Source organism: Zophobas morio, unplaced genomic scaffold (genome assembly GCF_036711695.1).
Source record: "Zophobas morio isolate AGI-343-1 ecotype UQ-CSIRO unplaced genomic scaffold, CSIRO_AGI_Zmor_V1 ptg000044l, whole genome shotgun sequence".
Classification (NCBI taxonomy): Eukaryota; Metazoa; Arthropoda; class Insecta; order Coleoptera; family Tenebrionidae; genus Zophobas; species Zophobas morio.
The window spans coordinates 1,268,764-1,290,230 of record NW_026972149.1 but is presented as its reverse complement, the minus strand read 5'-3'; the positions used below and the strand labels follow the sequence as shown (position 1 = coordinate 1,290,230).

General features: G+C 38.2%; 2 protein-coding genes across 6 annotated transcripts in view; both read left to right on the top strand.

Annotated features, from left to right (window-relative positions):
• The window catches only part of LOC135141582 (cytotoxic granule associated RNA binding protein TIA1), a 217,030-nt gene extending 204,292 nt beyond the window's left edge, over window positions 1-12,738 (top strand). For 2 of the 5 annotated variants that reach the window (XM_064072815.1, XM_064072818.1), the window contains 5 exons: window positions 3,223-3,325; window positions 8,632-8,812; window positions 8,916-9,269; window positions 9,329-9,458; window positions 10,499-12,738. In XM_064072815.1, the coding sequence (XP_063928885.1) occupies window positions 3,223-3,325; window positions 8,632-8,812; window positions 8,916-9,269; window positions 9,329-9,458; window positions 10,499-10,540 (810 nt within the window). In that variant the 3' untranslated portion in view covers window positions 10,541-12,738. Of the gene's footprint in view, window positions 1-3,222; window positions 3,326-8,631; window positions 8,813-8,915; window positions 9,270-9,328; window positions 9,459-10,088 lie in introns of all 5 variants that reach the window. The other 3 variants (XR_010282400.1, XM_064072817.1, XM_064072816.1) reach the window with 3 other exon arrangements.
• A 703-nt stretch (window positions 12,739-13,441) lies between these two features.
• LOC135141623 (uncharacterized) overlaps window positions 13,442-21,467 on the top strand; it is an 85,184-nt gene continuing 77,158 nt past the window's right edge. The window contains exon 1 of the mRNA XM_064072891.1: window positions 13,442-13,639. The gene's annotated coding sequence lies outside the window, so the exon portion shown is untranslated. The remainder of the gene's footprint in view (window positions 13,640-21,467) is intronic.

The window sequence follows — 21,467 nt, the reverse complement described above, 5'->3', positions numbered from 1 at the left end:
ATAACGTGACACTAATCTCCACACCTAACGCGACAACGAAAACCAAATCCCGACAGAAATATCAAGATTTGCTTCTTTGCGCTGAATTAAAGGCACCACGACGTCCCTACCGCATTAAACTTTTTAAAATAACACACAAAACAAGTTGTCACACCATCCCTCATGCGGTTACGCACAATTTCTGACTTCTTCTCGGAACACGTCGAAATAAAAAACACAAATCTACCCCAACCGATTAAAAAACAGGGTTTTGTTGACTTTCGTGAACAAATTAAACTTGTCACAAGTGTTTGTGTTTACTTTTGGTTTGGGTTTATTTCAATAATTTAAAACACCACGCTTGTTGAAGAGGTAGATGAAAATATTTCCGAACGAGACGAAATTCGACTACAAACCAAACCATTAACAGCAGCCTGACATTTTTAGCGTCACTTTAACGATCGAAAGCAAAAAAGAAACAATAAAGGAACTCTTCTAAAGGATAAATTAGATTCACGTTACAGACAATTTAGTTTAAATCTGCGTAGGCCTTTTAAAACGTCCAACCATGTAAAAAAAACTGTACGACGCAAGATCCTAGGCACTAAGTATTGGATAACGCTCACTGGTCCAGACTTTCCTAAGATCTATGCGCCAATCCGACATAACTATTTATGTACAATTTTAAACAATCCGAACGTCGTACTCACGACGCGTTGCGTTTCTTAGCATACTTTATGACAGTTCCATGTACGCATTAATATAGTATCGCATTTGAAGGAAATAATCGTAAAAAATTTAAACGGAAAGAGGATTCACACCCGACTGTTTAAATGTTAAACAGTTTTAAAAGGCTTTCGTCAGTGCGAACCGTAATCGTGTTATTAACACATTCGTTCATCCTTCAGACTAAAATTTGCCTCTGGTAAACGACGCTTCCTGCAAATTGATCAAAAATTAAAAATAGCGATATATGACAATTATGTTTTTGCATGCGATCTAAATTCATGCAAAACTTTTCTAATTTAATTTTCCCCCTATCATAAACTATTATACTGTACATTAATTTTCGTTTCAGTTGACATTTAATCAATCTACAACCAACACACGGCTTTTTATGATCCGTCGTTTTTTGCAAAGGCGCAGACAAATTTTATTTATTCGAAATAGAACACAATGATGATGGAAACAGGTGCTCCACATGTTTTTTTCATCAACAGAAACATAAGCACTCTCCAATGCAGGCTGTTTGGGAAACCATTAGGGTAAAATATGAACAACAGTGTATCAAAACAAAGTTCAACAGGGTAGTCCGCCTAATCGGCTTAACCACAACTATTAACAAAATCACGTAGAAAAACACGCACACACGCTTAGCTGGCAGTCAAGTTGTGTCAAAATTGGCGGAAAAACAGAATAATTTTATCGTGACTTATTGTTATTTTTATAAAAGAACGTCAACACGAATCAAATGAAACTTAAATAGCTCTAGGAATACAGTATTGTCGTAAATAAATGGATAATTGCCCGGCATTGTCGAATACTACGTGGCGTGTAACAAAGTAGAAACAGGTCAGACTATAACCTCTAAATTTATACATTTTTGTCATCGACAAAACGCTCATTCACACTAAATTTGCACCAATTACATTAAGACAGAGCAGCTGTCTCAGACACTGTCGCAGCAAATATCAAGAGAATACTTTATTTGTTCTAGCAATTCAACCCGCTATTTATTAGACCATTGCGAGTGATACAGTGGCATTTTACATATAATAAAGTGTACTAGCCGCATCCTTATCGCACTGGCGGAAACGAAGGTGTGCGTAATAGTTTAAACGAAATGTTGAGTTGGCTATAAAAATATAGAAGATGTTTCGTGGTACAAGTATATGTATGTTATAAAGATCAAGACACATTTTTGTGTCCTACACGCTTGCTATAGTGAACTCCTGAACGCGAACGACGCTCCCGACATTGTGCAGCCAGAAAAATTTCTCTTGAAAGTTCGTTCTCTCACATTAAAATACGGCAATGTGTCCGTTTAGCGATCGTTCGTGGATGGCAGTTTGGTGTGGCATTGTCGCTTAGCGTAATCCTGAATTGAACTGTAATTGTATGCAATTCTAAAGATAAGTCGTAACCCGAATAAGTGTGTTCATCCAGCTCTGGCTAAGTGCAGCAGTTGTGGCATAATGGCAAGAGGGAATTGTCTGATCATCCGAAAGGGAAATTGTTGATTCGTTGTCAATGACATGTGCGTATGGCAAGGGAATATCTAAACACATGTTCACTCGGCAACCGTCTTATTTGGCTGATTGCCGTGGAACAGTTGAAGAAATTGCCGGGGGAGCAGCAATGTCATAACTCCCCCACCTTTATCGGAAGCGTGTAATCTGAGAACATTTCTCCAAGCCGCAACGGTACGGTTTTGCAACAAGTATGGTGTTCCAGATAGAATTAAATCGCGCTACCTATTTGCGAACGTCGTTCCTTCGGACGTTTCATTTGCGCTTATAGCCGCTTTTATCTAGATTAAATGACATTTCTATAATAAAAAATGGACCCATCGGAAACATACAAAAACGGAAAGAGGACTCGCACGGCTGCTTAAAACAACAAAATTCTTGCTCCTTTGAAACTCCCTACACAAATACTTGTTAGGAAATCTTGTCCCCTGCTAACCCCAAAAACTTCTTCCTCTTCCGAGGATAAACGTTTTATCCCTTTCGTGTTTAGCAAAATTTGAGTTTATAAATCTGGAACGCCATTTCGAAAATACGACTGGACAAAACCGGCCGATTTTTTTGTCGAAAGAATTGGTCGGTGTTTCGCCAGAATTGTATAAATATTTTTGTTTTACCGTTCCATGGAGGCTGGTCCGTCTCTATATCTTTCAGCGCCTCGCTTTAATAACTCCACCAACTGGCGCTCGACGCCTCGCGCCCAGTTGCCACTCGATCAACCTAAAGAGATTACAAACACTTAGATAATTATTATTGCCCTTATTGCGTTTTTTTTGCCCCGCTCGCTCTCATTATCTTTTTAACGGTGCTTTTATTAAAAATACGTGTTTTATCTACCGAAAAATTCTACAGTCCTTCAAAGTCAGCCGTGTTGTCATTACATTTCCGTTTTGTTTATCTTTCTAGATTTGCTTATTTGCTAAAACAATACAGCCACTGTTTCGAATCTTTTTTTAACGTGCTTTAATATGGACGAATGCTTGTTTTTTGGTTACAGGAAGCCGAAAGCGCCATCAACGCTATGAACGGACAGTGGTTGGGAAGCCGCAGCATTCGCACCAACTGGGCAACAAGAAAACCCCCGGCACCCAAATCAGAAGGTATGTTATTAATATCATTACACCCATCAAAAAGTTAAAAACATAAATACATTTGCTAAGTAAAATGTCTACATTCATACAATTCAAATTTGGCGCGTGCGTCTGACCTCGATTCGAATTGGTCGATGAAGAAAAGTGACGCTGGTGACATTGAAATAACGTGCGAATTAAGCTGACTCAGCGGTGCTTACTTTCGCTGACGCAGTCCTATAAAATCAATTTTTTTCTGGGTCAAACGGTAAATACAATAATTTACATTGTTGGATTTTCATTAGTTGTGTCATCGCAATTTTTTATAGTTCATCGAATATCTTCTAATATTCGTTATTATTTTCGAAAAATGAAAACAAATTTTTGGGTCTGATCATATTTGAATGCGAAAATTTCTTAAACTAAAAATTTACGATTAAAACAAAGTTAAAAAAAATCCGAATATTTATTTTTAGTTAGTCTGAATATACATTTCCATCAAATACAAACATTTTTGATACTGCCTCTGTAAACATAAAATATAAATTTTATTCTATATTTTAAACATGAATTTTATAATTTTTATACACAGCGTTATTTAAACAGCTGTGCTTTACCCATGTTACTAAATAAATAGTTCATATAATAAAAATTGACACAGAGCTTCGAAAATTTCGTAGCCAGTAGTATTTTGCTGGCAGAGGCATAGCTGTGGGAAATAAGGTATTGACATTTCATGGCTTGTTGAAAACAGAAATGCGGATTTTCTATTTCCGTCAAACTGTCTGTCTTCCTGTCTGTTAGAGATTTAAAAAACTTTACGTGTACTTCAAATTGTTGACGTCCCTCGCTTCTGAAGTACAATGAACATCATATTTTGCACATTTTGTGTAGAATTTATTAGGAAAAATTTGGAGATGACGTCATTAATTTGGGGGGGGGACATATATTTTGTTTACCTATTTACCATGCATCTGCAAAATTCCAAAGCATTCGGTTTTGCAGATTCAAAATTAAATTGCAAAATGTTGTTTTATAATTTTGATTTTTTTCGAAAAATCTGGACGTTTCGGGTAAAAACTCAACACGGAGTCATAAACTACATATGTAGGACTATGTTACTTCATACAGTTTAAAACCCATTTACTATGTACAATTTTGAAGTGACGTCATCACATTATTTGTGGGGATGATTATCCAAATTTGGGTTACCGTTTTACAATCTACATGATATTCCAAATATAAATACAAAATTTCGCAACAATCGGTCCAGTACTTTCGGAGATTATCTGTCTAATAAAAATCCGGGGACGGCAGACAGACGGACAGACAGATAAACAGACAGACAGACGAAAACGGTAGACCTATCGCTTCGTACTCTAGGAGTCATGAAAGATCGAGAAAACGTAAAAGTAGATAGTCGGCCGACGGACTCGACTACAATACTACAAGATTACAAAGTAAAAATGAACACATTCATTCCCACGAGAAGTTGCTAGCTTTATTTCAAACCGTTGTTTAGTAAGTTTCCGTTCGACAAAATATTGATACTCGAAAAATAAGGAAAGTATTTTATGTAAATTGCTACAGTTTCGCTACTTTAGCACGTGACAGTTACATTAACTTCCCCCACAAAAAATGCCTTCAGAATTTTTGTAATGTAAAACTTTGGTAATCGTCCAAAAAATAACGCGAGTTTTTTTCGCTGTAGGTGTTATAAATCAACAGTTTTAGACCTGGAACTCGGCACATGTACGTCAGACCCAAATTATCATTTGCATAGAAATTAAAAGAATATGCCTGAAAATTTCAATATGTATAATTTTCCGGTTTCTTATCCGGAATGAAAATGGCCAACATTCGTTTTCAACGTTTATTTTGAACAAGAAGTGAGTCACTAGTCACGCATACAAAAATAATCATTGATTTTCCTAAGCGCATCTGTCCAGTGCTGTATCAGCGACAATTAATGGTACGAAATACAAATAAAGCAATATTTTAATCATAATGCGCGCATTGAAAAAGAAATATATATAGGTATTTCAGGAATATCGTTGTAATACTTTAATGAATAAATCTGAATACAGAATTCTATGATAGAGCTACAGATTTATTGCCGACTATTCCAGGTGCACAAGGGCTTAGTCTGCTTTATAGCGGAAAAGGAATTAATCATTTCAGTTTTTTAAGGTTCGTTATAATTCGTTTCATATTTGCCGTAATTGAGCAACGCGACGGTGTTTCGTTCACAGAATGAGCAAGTAGACATCCTCCCGAGTCAATGAGAAACAGAAATATCGGAAGTTGGAAGACATGTTGCCATTTATTTGAGGGTACGCCTATCACATCCGCTAGGGTGTACATATATCACTTCAGTCTCCAAAAACGTCAAAATTAATCCGGCGTCCTTGGAGAAGGGGCAATGGTTTACTAGTAATAAATCTCAGAATGAAGGTTATTTCTCTTGTGAAATGGAATTTTGAATTTTTGTAGAAGCTAATAAAAATAAATAGGAAGTGCGAAATCTGCAACGTGGTAAAAGCCTGGAAGCATTCCCTGTCATTTCGGGAGGGTAGTAAAAGACGATGGCAGATAAGCAAGAGTGCATCGGATATTTGTGTTTCGAATTGTCAAATTGAATGCGCATTCGGATATATAGCCGGGCTTAGGTGTGTTAGCGTCGTTCCATTTCCATATTTTAACAAGGACAATATCGTCCATATTTTCTTTGTTTGGGTTTGATGGCTCCCGAAATTACCGCTTGCGCGTTTGGTAATTTGGTAAAATAAACAAAAACTAATTCGGTATGATACCGTATGCGCAACTCCAGAAGTAAGGAGCGTATTTGGAGCCTCAATTATAGCGGAAGGGCTTTTGTTTTACTCGACGTGTTGGGTGTTATTTTGTCGCGTAACAATATTTATTTAGAATGTAATAATACTTGGAGCGAGAAAGGGGACTTATTTGTATTCAAATGGTAAAAAACATTAAAGTTTGTTTCCTTGGAATGTATTTTTATAAGGCGGGGATAAACAGCGCGCAAGTAAAATAAAACACTAAGTTTGATTTTAAAGTAAAACCGTCGAGCTATTTTACTTATAACCCTATATACCATACATCAAATCAGAAGTTTCTTTATTCTTTCGACCGCATATGTGAATATGTAATGGAAGAGCGGTCGCGCTTTCGCCCCCCGCAGGTATATAACTCCTGACGGTTCCAGAATCGTTTCTTGATTGGGTCACCGGCCAAACTTCCGACTGCCGCACTCTCTCTCCTCAGGGAACCCGAATTCCGCATCTTGACCGCCTCCTCTTTCTCCCCTATCAGGCGCATAATCTCCACACCGACAAGTTGTCACTTACTGTCAAACTGAGTTAATGGCATCCAGACTTCCCAATAGCCCGTCGCTCCCACAGGTGACAGCAGATTAAGAAGACGCCAAACCGGACATTCAGCGCCAACCTGTTTTTGTTTGACCCGTTCAAATCATTTCACAACTTTTCCCATCTAACTTGCACAAAACGGGACGGCCTTCCGTTCAGTTTCTTTCTCCTCATCTTGTTCACAAATTACATCTACGTATTCATTTAAATCGGAACGAAACTTCAACCGCGAACTAATCACTCGCCGTCGATTCTGAATATTGCGTTAACCCAACTTTACTTCTTCCACGCGCATCTTCAACCCTATAATCTACACATGAATCGTTCCGGCCTTCTGCCCTCTTTTTCTCTGCATTTTGTCTTTGACCCACACTCTCAATTTTTTCTTGCTCGACTTCCTCATTGATCCTACCTATTGCCCTGTTTTCCCCCTATTTAAGTAGGCGAACGGAACGGATGACCAGCAGATACCTATTTATTTTACACAAGGTTATTGATTTGTTCGAAATGATAACGCCCTGTGTAACTAACCAGACATGCAACGCGTAAGACCAAAGTCCAGAATCCCTCTTACGCGGATCTTCTTACTTTTTCCAAGGCTGAGTCACAATGCGATACACTAAATTATGCACAATTGGTATTCTAGGGAAGTTGGAGTACAAAACGAGCTGTCAAGTAAATATTATTTATAGTCACGATACTGTACCTATAACGCGCTCCAGATTTGATTACCGGCGCTAAATGGCCGTTCGTTCCGATGCCGATCGTGAATGCCTATACGTGAAACAACTAGTCAACTACCGTCTACCTACCCTTAAATCTCTACTTTTTACCCTGACGCCCACGTAATCTTCGTCGTTGGGCAAGGCCATCGAACTGAATTCTGAATTCATAGTTTCAGCACACTGTTGATCCTCGTCTGATTTGAATAATTTACCACGTCATCTACTAGTTTTTGCAGCGTCATTTTGACAGCGATGACGTCATATTGGGTCAACACGTGTATCGCATCCATCGATGACCTACGATGCATTTTAGGGAGCTATGCGACGTTACCGCAATAAAACTATAGGTGTTGCGGTCACAGGGGGACTGAAGGACAGATTGCCATAGACCGCGGAAGTAATTGATGCACAACTGCCTCTTTTTGGTCGATATGGCTACGTGGGGTAGGCTGCTCTATTTCCAGTTTATGTTGGCAAAGTGTGTCGCTTTATTCGTGCGAATGTATCGATTATCGACGACTATCGATAAAAAGCGTTGTCACCGTCCGCGGCAAGGAAGGAAGCAGTGTCGTTGTTGGTCGGCGTCCGCAGTGGGCACCCGCAGCATGTGCGTGTCTGGGCCTTCGTCGGTGTCACGACAAACCAACACGCGACTAAATGTTCATTTGAAATCGTAATCGCACTGCAAAATAGTCGTTAAAGAGAGATGTACCAGGTCGATCTTATTTATTTCAAACTGTCCTCCTAGACTGTTAATGCTCCACAATAACTTACAGATATCGTTTATAAGGTCATTTGATGCAATAGGCACTCCTCTCTTCGGCCACTGTAAATATATAAAGTTGGATAAAGTCGGCCGTGATTTAGAATTGGTAACTTAATGCGACCCCTATCGCTCGTTTCGATTAACGCACCTCTTTATTTTTTTAATGGGCAGACCGGAACGTTTCCTATGACCACACTAACATAGTAACATTAAACTCGATTCGAACAAAACGATCCCCTCTGAATCTGTTTGAATATTTTTTCTTTTATTTTTGAAAGTAATAGTTTCAAAAAGTTTCATCAAAATTATTATCGTAGTCCTCCTTTCAGTGTTGCGAAGAACGAATATAATTCGCTGCTCTAGTGACTCCTTCTACAGAGAAAGATGCCTCGTTCCTTAAATAACACGATTTATAAGGAATTTTGTAAACCGTAATTTTAAAGGTGATTCGTTTTCCAGCAAATTCAAAACCGATGTCGTTTGATGAGATTTACAACCAAAGCAGTGCTACCAATTGCACAGTCTATTGCGGCGGCATTACGAACGGCTTGTGTGAAGATTTACTACAGAAGACATTTCTTCCTTATGGGATAATCCAAGAAATTCGCGTATTTAAAGAGAAGGGCTATGCATTTATACGGTGAGTGGAATGAAATCGTAACGCGCGTTCGTCGACATGACATCACACTTTTCGGCGCGCATCCGCGTGATAATCACTGAAAAACCCGTTCATTTTATTTCAGTTTCTCAACAAAGGAGTCCGCCACTCACGCTATCGTCGGAGTCCACAACTCCGAAATTGGCGGTCAAACGGTTAAATGCTCATGGGGCAAAGAGTCTGGAGATCCGAACAATGCCCCAGCGGCCAGCCAGGTAGCGCTCTCGGAAGACGTTCAGAAGAGCGCGCTACAAGTTGGTTTGTTCCAGGCTCTTACTAGCACTCAGTACCCATACGGGGCTTATGGGCAACAACTAGGCTATTGGTACCCGCAGAGCTTCCCCACAGCAGCTGCAGCGCAGATGCAGGGGCAATTCTTGCAGGGTATGCAAGGTTACACCTACGGGCAATTTGCAGGATATCAGCAGTCATACGTAGGGTAAGTCTATTTCGGGCTCAAAGATTAGTTCGAAAGGGTAACCGCAGTGACTTCGACAGGATGGGAATGCAAGTTCCCACTACTTGGCAAGGCATTCCAGGGCAACCACAACTCCCTGCTCAGCAAATGGCAGCTCCAAGCGCCGCTCTACAGCAGCCTGGATTGGTGTTTCCCATTCAACAGTACCAAGTAAATATCGTCTAAGCATGGTACTTTTAAATGATGTGCATGGCATGAAGTGAGTGCGAGAAGGGGCGAGTGTGGTAGAGGAGCATGCTCCAGTAGGTCTATCCCTTGAAATGCTTAATCACTATCAAATCCAAAGTGTCCTCCGACCGTGTAGCAGAACTGATCTTAAGACCTACTGTTAGTAGAAGCCTTTGCTCTACTCTCTTCAAGGTGTTATTCGAAGGTCGTACCTAAATTTGTTTGACGTTAGTGGTGGTGGAAGGATGCTTTGGATATTTTGCACAAGAGTTGTTAGAGCTTGTCACGCGGTGGTTTCGGCATTATAAGTGTATTGCATCGTTCACGTACCACTTGCCACATGCCGCCTTTAGTCCCTCAGATGTTGAGTGTGTTTGTCCTTAAGTACCTGATACTTGTGATTTTATCGGTTTAGAAGCGTGAGCGTGATCGCCGGTCCGAGTCCGAGCATGAGGCTCGGTACCGAATTGATGTCGTAGTATGCTTGATACTTGGTACTTATCTACATAAATACATTTGATGGACGTGTCGGCCGACAGCTGTTGAAATGCCGGCGGCCGCGTCGCGTCGCCCTGTTGGCGCGTATTCTAAATAGCGTTTTCTTTCTTTCAGGCTCAATGAAACACACACAATTGCCACCAACTCGACATAGTGATATTTTAATACAATTTAAGATATCGTACCGTAGTTAATCGCGAATTTGCAATTGTTCGTGCCAAATTTCAACTTAGTCACACAGAATCGAACTTGGAGTCCAAATGTCCATCCATTTTGATTAGAGCTGAGGAGGACTAAGGCTGCAGACTTAGTGACTGATGGCTTAGGTGGTATGGTTGGAATGAATGGTGAGAGGATGTGGAGCTGCGACCCTGCACTGTCGGCTGCCGCCTAGGCTAGCGCCTAACTCACACTCCCGCCCCGTTAGATTCACTGGTTTCTGGTTTTTGCATGAGTGCGTGTCCGTGGCCGAAGTCAGGCGGCAAGACCGTGTGTGTCCCGCTGATGTGACGTCTGTTTGGCAGTTGGCGGAAGAGGACTGGCTCTCCCCCAGCCTCTTAGTGTGATGGTAATGCGCACCTTCGAGGCTGTAAGCGGGTACTTGCGCAACCAAAGGCAGCGTCAAACCTACACGCTCTGGTCCACCGTCAACCGTCAGCTCTTCAGTCCTTCGAATCGGCTCTCCACTCCCATCGCCGTCTATTGCCCGCTTCCTTACCGAACAATCATTTACAGTAAATTTCCACCTTAGTTGATATTTACTCTTGCAGTAGTGTTATCATACATGTTGAACATGTTTAGATTATAAGAGTTTATATTTGTAAAGAATTGCCGGGAGGCTTTTGTTTTCAGTTTGACCTGTACAAACACAAGTAAGCTAGGTAAGTTATCTTAAGAGATAGGTAGATAAATAACTAAATAGTTAGATAGATAGTTAGATAGGTCAGTAGGTAGTTATTTAATCGAGAATGACACGGAGTGACGGCAGCTGCAATTGTACACAACGAGCGCGAGCACCACGGTGTAGAAGTAGTAGCGGTAGCTTAGAGGCAGGTTGACGACGTCAAAAGCTGCCCAACATATACATACTGTATATTAATGTACATACAGAGAGTTATCGCAACCATGCAGACATGTGATGTCAGTAGGATTAGAAAGTACTAAGTCGGGCTCAGCACTCCGCGCTACGCGAGCTGGCACTCGTCACCGTGCTTAAGTATTACGTATATACTATATCCCAACGTTAAAAAAAAGAGCGCGAGCGCGATACCAATACACATAGCCTAACGTGATATCGCAAAATCCGACGTTTTATATAAAATATAATGTGAATGGAGGAAAGTTTTGATACAAGATTTAACAAGTATAACGCAGATTAAACGTAGAACATAGAACGACGAGTATTATTTAGCATTTATATATAATTATAAATAGCTATATGTTCGTTAATGACAGTATATAACTTGCACGCTAAAATGTAGGAGCACCTCATATTTAACGGCTGTATTAGTGTCTAAGTGTAAAGGAACCACTCGCCCAGTGCCCAGCACTTGCCCATTGCCCCGCAACTCGTGTGGTTGTTAAACCCCGGCACTTGTGCAACTGTATATGAAACTCGCACGTCCTTCGGCTGGCGACTCTTCGGTCAAACGCCGCGCCAAGTTGCGATTTAGGGTCAGTCAATTAAGCAGCGTCTCGAAACGCTGATTTTTAAAAAATCCGAGAGAGTCGTCAACCTTTTTTAAAAAAAAAACCGGACCTAGACGGCCGATGGAACTATCCATAGATAATGGTACTTCAAATCAACTTTTCGCAACCGACTGGGCACGAACCACTTCGAATCTCGCTAAATATCATACTCTGTGATAGTCCCGAATACGTACCGGTCAAACGACAGAGAAAGTATTGTGCGTCTTCCTCCGCCTTCTAGGTTCTGGTTTGTTTTCAGCTAACGCGCACTAGTCGTTCCATTGTCTCGAAAACACATAAGAACATATCAAACTTGACTCTAATTTTGACATGTTTGTTGTATCTTTCGCATTTTCGACATGCATGTTTACTTTAATTGTTCTAAAGTATAAAGTCGTGTTCCCTAAGGTCACGTTAGCTGCATAAGGACGTGCTTTTTTCCTAATCGTGAAATGTTACCAGATAACTGTCAATAATAAGTTAAGTTCAAATCGCACCGGGTAGTGTTATCTCTAGAGATGTTTATTTTTATTAAATAATTTGTTGGACTTTTTTGTTGATTTGTTTTATAAAAATATTAGTATTATTATACATGAAAAAGAAACATCGATATTGTTATTTATTTTACGCGGATAACGCATCAAAATGGGCCAAAGATTATTTTTAAAACGACTTTAGCAAATAATGTTCTGAAAATGACGTTATTAGAGGAAAGCAAATCTTAAATAATAATAGAATATTTAGGTTTGTATAACCGAAAGGGTTTATGTTGTTTTACTTCAGCACATAGGTATGAAGGGACAAAATCAAAATATTTCCTTTTATTTATTTAGGAATCGGGGTGCAAAGCCCTAGAGTGATTATTGTAAAGATTAGCTAGATCAAATGGCACTTTGCACCCTTGATACCTTTGTTATTAACTTCTGTAAAATATTTTCTATCACTGGCTGCTACGCATGAAATGATATGCGTGCTTCAACACGCCAAATATTAATATACAAAACAAAAACAAACCTAGATTATTATATAGTAGAAAATGGAATTGAAATAAAGACAGTTACTTGATGATTTGTGATTATTTTGTGTCATTTATTTATCCCCTTCTTTACCTTCTTCCCGAAAACAGTCTCTTTAACAACTAGTGTGATAATGAAAAGTTCATAAACAGGTAAGTGACTTTTAGTTACTTGTTACGCGGACTAACTTCACAATTAATATGACACACTTCCAACACTTCGTATCATACAAATTCATACACCGGCAAAAACGGGTATTTAATTTGTCGTTTCATTAAAAGCCTTTATTGTTTCAAAAACCTTTCAGTACGGATTATATCTTCTAATTCGTTCTCAAATAAAACGAAAACCATAAAATCACGTCTATCATAAAACGAACAATTTCACTTTTCCATTTAGTATATAATGTTCTTTTTAATATAAAAGTTTCCGGAAAATATTTCAACACGACAAATATGTTTCATAATTTTGGTGGCTACATAATGAACTAGCAAAAGCTCTTCAAGAGGGTGTAACACACCAGGGAATGCCTGCTCTCTGCTCATTCCGCTGTCATAATAATTACATACTTTTATACTTATACCACGCTGCCATTATATCTTACTTGCATTAACACAACAGTACTTTGTAATTTACATATTATGTCTCATTATAGGCACAATGACGTCAAAACTCAGCCACCCGACGTTACAACATCTTCACAGTGCACAATGTTAATTTTAAAACGTATTTCTAACAAACAACATGTTTCAAACCTTCCAGCGTTTATTCTAAACTCGGCAATAACATTTTGTCGAAATATGCAAATAAATTTCTTAAAGAAAAAACAACCGATGAGAAAACGAATGTAGCTAAAACAACAAAAACTCAGTCGTCATGTGCGACGATGTGACAACAACAATAAACAGTTAAACAGTTTGTGTCAGTTTCTTGTTGACAAAAAGTTCGTCGGTGAAAAAGGTAAGTCGTTTTTTATTATTACGCTTTATACGATGCAGCAAGCATAAATTCCAGACAGACATACACATAAAAACACGATTAAGCGTAAGAAAAATGAATCAATAAACGTAAATAAATTAAAGACAATGACAATGAACTTGACTGAACACAAAAAAGTACTTGAATACACGTCACTTCGTTGGACGGCTACAATCGAATATAATGAAACAAAACCGACACTCTTTAAACATCCGATCCACTGACCTACCAATTGGCGTAATTCCAATCCTGATTTCTGTTCACTATTGGAATCAAATTTATTGAGCTTTTCCTTCTCAAAAGAACTGCCACACACGCAAATCGGAAAACCTACTTCAAAATATTTATGTAGCTCAAATAAGGGGCGCCAGCAAGTTGAACAACAAAAAAGTTAATAAGACTGAAATCATTTACAGGATCGTTACATATGACGATTCGAGCACACTCCAGTTGAACTTACGACCTTTTAAAAATAAAGTGACAAAATGCGACCGGAAAGAACGCGATGTAGCCGCAACATTTTTAATTTACTACGAAATTAATTACAAACGCTAGTAACTTTCATCCACACAAACAATAACGCACACAAAGCTAAACATGAAATCTATTCCGATCGGACAACGATACTTGTCATTATCCGTCCCTCTGTCAATACTCGTAAACTCGCAATAACACATGGAGATGGGTTAGCCTTTACTCTCTTCCAGTAAACTCTTTCCGTTGCAGAAGCTAACGACAAACCCATCATATAGTCAACTTTTCAAGCACACAATTTACGTGGTACCTATAACTTAGGACATGACGAGGAACGTAAAAAATACATTTTTCTGTTGAAAGGCATTCTTTGCCCCCTAATAATTTATTTAATACACATAAAATTTAAAAAATGAACCAAACGTGCATCGACCGCTCGGCACACGCGTGAAACACTGTCGTAAACAACTCCGTTGAATTTTAAATTAATCTTTGGCCATTTTTTCAAACGGCATAAACGTCTTAAAAGTGACACATTTTGAAATGCGATCATAGAGTATCGAACGCGACCGAGCAAGTGCGAGTCCGCATTAGATTGATTTTTTGCTACTGCCAAAGAATAGTTCATCCTGCCAAAAAATTCGATTTGGCTAACCGCTTTGAGCATTGCAACGTTGCAGATGATATTACTTGCTCATCTATATCACCATTAATTTGCGAAATTTGAAATTAACTGACTAACTTGTCCACAATAACCGGTGTAGGTGTAACATATTGCAGTTAGTCAACATAGATCTTAATTGAGTTCAAGTGTCAGCTTCTAATATATCGAACGATGCATTACGTTTTGGACCATTTTCACTAAATTAATTGTGCAGCGCGTTGTCAACTTACTCGGTGATCATGTATTGCTATATATAACATAATTAAATTTGTGATAACCGTGCTAATTTGCTCACGCACACCAACGTAATTGCTAGGTAGGGTTTTAAAATATGAAAAGCCGATGAAACTACAAACCAGCCACAGCCGCGTTTAACCAAATCGGCCACATTATGCGTACATACGTTCAAATAAAATATGACAAGCACGAACAGCGCCCTAGAATTGTTGAAAACCACCTTGATAGACGCGGAGGCGGCGATATATCCATACCAACGACCCCCAAGTGTACTTAAGTAATTTTAAAATAAGCCGCAAAAGGAATAACAATTTTTTTATTTCAGACTTCATAATTAACAATTATATTGTAACAAAACTAGTTTCAATTTTCACAGTGTAATACTACTAATACTTTTCGATAGTGTAATTCAAATTTGGTTAATTATAACTTGTCTAGGCGAGGAGCTACGACCCGGTCTGTGGGTCAGGAAAGGTCGAAAATATTTGAAAATACCAAGTCGCCCGATGGACTCGATTACTACACTTCTTTAGCTTCCGCTCAATAAGTAAAAGTGGCCTCCCAGCAATAATAACAACCTGAAGTGTTTATGTTTATTCTTTATGCATCGAAAGAATGTCACGTAGAAATTAGTTTGATTTGAACGAGTTTGTCGCTTCAGAATAGTGGATCAAAATTATTAATGTTCGAATTTATAAACAACAACAAGTACAGAAATATGTCATTTTATAAAAACTAAAAAACATTTCCAATATACATACAAGCTTTGACAACAATCGGTCCAGAAGTTTCAGAGATTTTGTGTCTACTAAAAATCGACACAACGTAGTCTAGGGGACATGAAGCATCGAAAAAACATAAAAGTAGCCATTCGTCCGATGCACGACATAATTAAAGTCGGCTGAAATTACACTTGTACATCAAAAGCTAACAGAGTTTATGAATGAATCGAAATTCTATGGCACGCAAATAATGAATCATATTCAGAACGGCTCTCGAATACGCCGCAAAGGTATACAGAGCATGGGAACAGTCAGTCACAAAGATTAGTTACCTAACAGAGGACTGGTTGTAAGAGTCGCAGTCAAACTCAAGTAGCCACAGTGAAACTCAGAGTCTCAGAGGAAATCCGTTCCACATATTACATGTTGGCTTTAATTCTCATTACTGTAATAACAGACATAAGGCTTTTTTTGTTATGCAAATATTCCCAGAAAATTTTTTTACACCGATATTAAACTCCCATAGAGTTTTTGTAGTCCAAACATTGGATACTAGTTTGCTGAAATGTTAAAACAAAGTTTGTCCTGTAAACTTCAGTCGAGTTCGGAAAATCGAACATGGTAAGCTTAACAACACTTTCAAAGATAGAGTACGATCTTGTCTGGTACAGCTATCGGTCGAACATAACCCAATAGGTCGATGATTCGAACGCAAATCGTTCTGTACCGACGGGACTCTGACCTGGGCGGTTCAGAGCTTGAATTTCCCGAAGTTGGGGCTTGCAAATTTGGGACCTCGTTTTGGGTGGGGCCAACGAGCAGTTAGTGGAGAGAACGATATAACGAAAAAAAGGGGTCGGTGTCGACGAGTGGACTTAACGTCGCCGGACAGAAATTTACGTGCCGGTTACCGATGAATTAAGTCCATCAGTCCAGTTTTGTCAGAGACTATCCAGGCACCTACGACATCCCAAGTAGAAGCTAATTCTTCTAAAAGTCCGGTTACGAATTTATTCCACAATTATACAGGTGGATCAGACTCGGGCGATTCGGTAACGGTTAACTGCGACGGAGGAGAGAACTACAATCTTAACCTTAACAATCCTAAGCAACTTAGCGAACTCCTATAATCTCAAACTTAATACGATGAGCAACAAGCCAGAACGATTACCGTCGGAACAATATGATGAGCACATTACAAGCTTCTACTTACGGAGCTACCACTAGACACAATTAGCGAGAACAAACAACAACAAATAAAATGCGTCCAAAACAAATTACAGCGAAATTCGTACGGTTGAAAAACAATATCAGCAATGGTAACGAAGTTAATTACACGTTTTCCACTTTTTGCACTGTCTGAAATCTGACCCTTGTGCATCACATTCGAGGAGGTGTCAACGTAAGCTTCGGCACGCGAATCGGTGCCACCAGTTTAAACGCGTCGAGAGCAGGAACGGGAGAAGTTCGTCCTGCGGCTCCCTTGCGCTCTAAACGGAATTTATTTCGCGGAACGGAAAACTACAGATTGGAGTTCGGGAAGGGATCGGCAGGTAGCGAAAGCGGCGGCTTTTAATGAATTTAATTTTAAATAAGGTATTTGTGGAAAAAATGTTTCCTTAAAAGGAAAGGTGCGATCCGCTCGCCCCAAGGTGCAACGAAATAGACATCGGTGGAACCACTTAACGCTCCTCGAAGCTAAAAATTCAATTAGCCGGATGACTAGCTTATCATATTTAAACATTGTAAATAATAGTAATTATATTTAACAATTATTTAATTATATTGTGAAAATTTATAGCGTTCACCAACCAACTGAATCAATCGGTTTGAAAATTTCCCCAAAATTTAAACGTTATCGAGTAAACGAATCACATAACGCGATAAATTAAAACTGAAGTCGTGCTTACCCCGTTTTCGGTCTTTTTCACACATTTTCACTAATATGTATTAACAATAAATTAGAAATTCGCGAAAAGAACCCTACTTTTTAGCCAAACTGGAGCTCCGATGTTGCTGCCATCAGACCGAAATCTAAATTAATTTGTTTTTAATAACTTCGTGTTTCTAGGAAAACGGTTTTCGGTTGAAGTATAATATATTTCAATATCATAAATAATATTAATTATGTTTAAATATTATTTATTAATGTCGGGCTGCGTCACCCTATATTAACTCAAAACGATGTTTCCGTGTTATTTTCAAACAATTTAAGCTGTTCAGAACTACCCCAATCCACATCTAATAAAACAATATTGTTCGGAGTTTCAGAGAGTCGAGTACTTCTTGTGCGGTAGATCACTATTTTAGAAGATAAAAATTTTATTATATATGTATCGTGTACGTGTCAAATCTTTTAAATTAAACTAGGTGATGCAGTTACTTACAAAATTGTTTTACTAAACTACATTTTTAGATAGGGGTGCACACACAGCAACACGTTTTTACAACCCCGACACCGACAGTTTATTACAAATTTCGGCATCTTGGGAATAATAACGTGTGGGTGTTAGTCTCAATGCAGCAAATAATAGTTCTAAAAATTCTAGATGTGCACACTATGTCGTTTTGCTCAGTCCAGCCCGCCCCGACCAATATTGTACATACGCAGCCCGTTCGGATCCGACGGAGGCTCGAAATTGAAGATCCGAGGTTTAACCCAGGCTAGAAACCCAACTGATGTTTGAAATTCAACTAAAACCCGACGTCCGAAGCCTGAATTAATACGATGTTAAAGAAAATTAATCGATGATGTATTTTTTATGATTATATAGAACGGATTTGTTTTTATTTTCTTTTCAGTCAACTGATCCTGATCCATTTTTTCCACCGGATGTTGTAATGCTGTAAATACCGTAAATAAGGATTCGATTTGGTGAAACTACTACAGGTATAGCCACGAAACTGTCTCGTTCTCCTTAGAGACTATACACAATTCCTCTTCTGCCTTTTAATAATAAAACTGTACGATATTCGATGAAATTTATTCTTTTCAAAGAATACCTAAGTTAAATATTTGATGTGTAAAATTTGCTCTGTTATCCCGTCCATTCGCGAACCATCAGCTTCCCAGTATGAAGGCTTTTATGTATATATGTACTTTATGTATACATTATTATGTAATAACCGGGGAGCGAAGATGTCAGTAAAAGCAGGTAGAATAACTTATGTATGTGTGTGGTGCATATATGTTTTTATTTTGCTTTTGCTGATGGATTAAAATGGGATGTATTTCAATTCAAGTGGTATAAAATCACCCTTTGGTCGAAACTAGTTATTGGCTATTTCTAATTAAAATGGTGCGTTATGGGGAAATAAAAAATACATGAATGTAAAAAATATTTGATGTTTTAATTGTTTTTGTTTATGCGGAAAGTTTAATTACTCGACCAATACTGCATGAATAAAAAATATTGCGTAATACAGTGAAATTGATTATGGTCGTGCTGATGATTAAAACAAAAAAATATTCCGTAAAATTTGCTTTTTAAATATGATTGCCAGAGGATGGTAATTTTCATCAACACATCCCACGTATCTAATTGATGTTGTAAATACCTCTATAAACAATATAGTTGAAGTTGGTGTGCCTGTATGGATTCCCACGGATAAAATTCTTCGCCGTCGGCGTTCGCAATTAGTATCCGCATGTTTATTTGAAAGAGAGTAGAGACATGTGTAAATACAAATTTACAAATTAAGGCAAAAAATACTAAATTAAACGATACAACTAATTTTCTCTTAACTCTATTTTACATTCATTTGCTTCGCCCTCGATTATTCCTTGCAAAACAAACCGTTTCCCGGAAAATAAACAAACAGTAATAGCTAATCCACAAAAAATCGACTTTGTTAGTACGATACCTCTGTTCATACTTTATTTATACAGTACGAATAATTTGAAGGGATAAAAATAAAATTCTGCGGGTAGTGGCCAGTCAATGGGAAATGTTTATGAGGCAGATGCAATATCACACCTGTATAGCGCACCGATAACAGTAATTTATGATATTGCAGATACAGCAAGCTCAGCAGGGTTTAAATTCGAATGAATTTTGGTAAAATGCGTGCTAAACGCATTTCGAACAGATAACTCGCAAAAATGTTCAAATATATAAATCATAAAACGATTAATGGAATTTAAACGCAATTTATGGGAAAAAGCGCACACAATCGCATGTTGTCATGCATTTTCTTTCCACTTGCCCATCATCAGGACCAAACAACAAATTCAATTCCCGTCAAAGACGAAAAGCGTCTTTGCGAAAGAGACCACATCACCGCGTCGCAGGCAGCCCGGCCTGGTTGAATAAACGTTTATTAAACGAAAGATTCGTTTATTTTTCATAAAGTTTAATTTAGTATAGTATGATTTGTGATGTTTGTAAAAGTTATCATTAGTTAAATATTTTACACATATTTCAAAAACGAAAACCGTTTTTGCCCGTCCCGGTTGGACTAAAAGCGGATTTTTTTCTTATTGTGGCTGCAACCCCGTCACGTTGCGCCATTATAGTTAAAACAAGTCTGGACTTGTCATCAATTCTCTGAAAATATATCACACTCGACATGCATACATGCATAGTGTTGTTTATTTTACATAACCATCACAACAAGAGATTTACATAAAATGTCAAAATATACAGGTGTCCCAGAGAAAATTCTTCAACCTCATATCTTGCAAACTGATAGAAATAATGAAATTCTGTAAACGTCATTAGTTTTAGTTTAAAGGGAAACACATCTGAATACGTCAACAACATTTAACTGTGTTGTAGTAGTTTTAACTGAATTAATAATATAAACTATTTGTATAACAAGATATACCTAAGTGCCATTTATCGTCAAAGGTATTTCGACAGGACTTGCGAAGTGCAGTGCCACAAATTCCGCTTCTTTGAAAAATAAAAAAAAAATTATTTTGAGAATTTGTATTCAATAAAACAAATACAAGAGCTTGCTATTTTATAAAATAATATGTCTAATATAACTACAAAATTTGACAACAATCGGCCCAGTACTTTCGGAGATTACTGTCTAATAAAAATCTGGGACGGCAGACAGACACACAGACAGACTGACAGACAGACAGACGGATTCGAGAGACCTATTTCTTTGTACTCTAGGGGTCATGAAAGTTCGAAAAAACGTAAAAGTAGAGGGTAGGCCGAAGGACTCGATTACAATAGTACATTACAAAAAGTATGCCACAGTCTCCTTATTCGTACCCAAGCGCGCGAAAAGCCGAACGCAGGTTAGAACGGATGAGGCCGTGGGACTACCACGACCCATATTTTATTTTATTTTTTTTTTGTTGCTCTATTATACGATTATTTCTTATTTTAGAAGCTATAGAAATTTCAAAAATTTCACTAGATATATTTTCTTGAAAATTTCGGGCCGCAGAAGTCATATCCGCTTTCATTTCTTCGATAACTCCAATGGTTTTTCCAGAATCGTCCTTTGAAATATACAAAAATATGAAAAATACCACCAATTTTCGATCAATCTTCAACAAAATTTTCGAAATTTCACTAAATGTATTTTCTTGTAGATTTCGAGCGGCAGAAGTCATATCCGCTTTGATTTATTCCATATCTACAATCGCTTTTCTAGAATCGTCCTCTGAAATATACACAAAAATATGCAAAATATCACCAATTTTCGACCAATTTTCAAAAAAATTTTCGAAATTTCACTAAATGTATTTTCT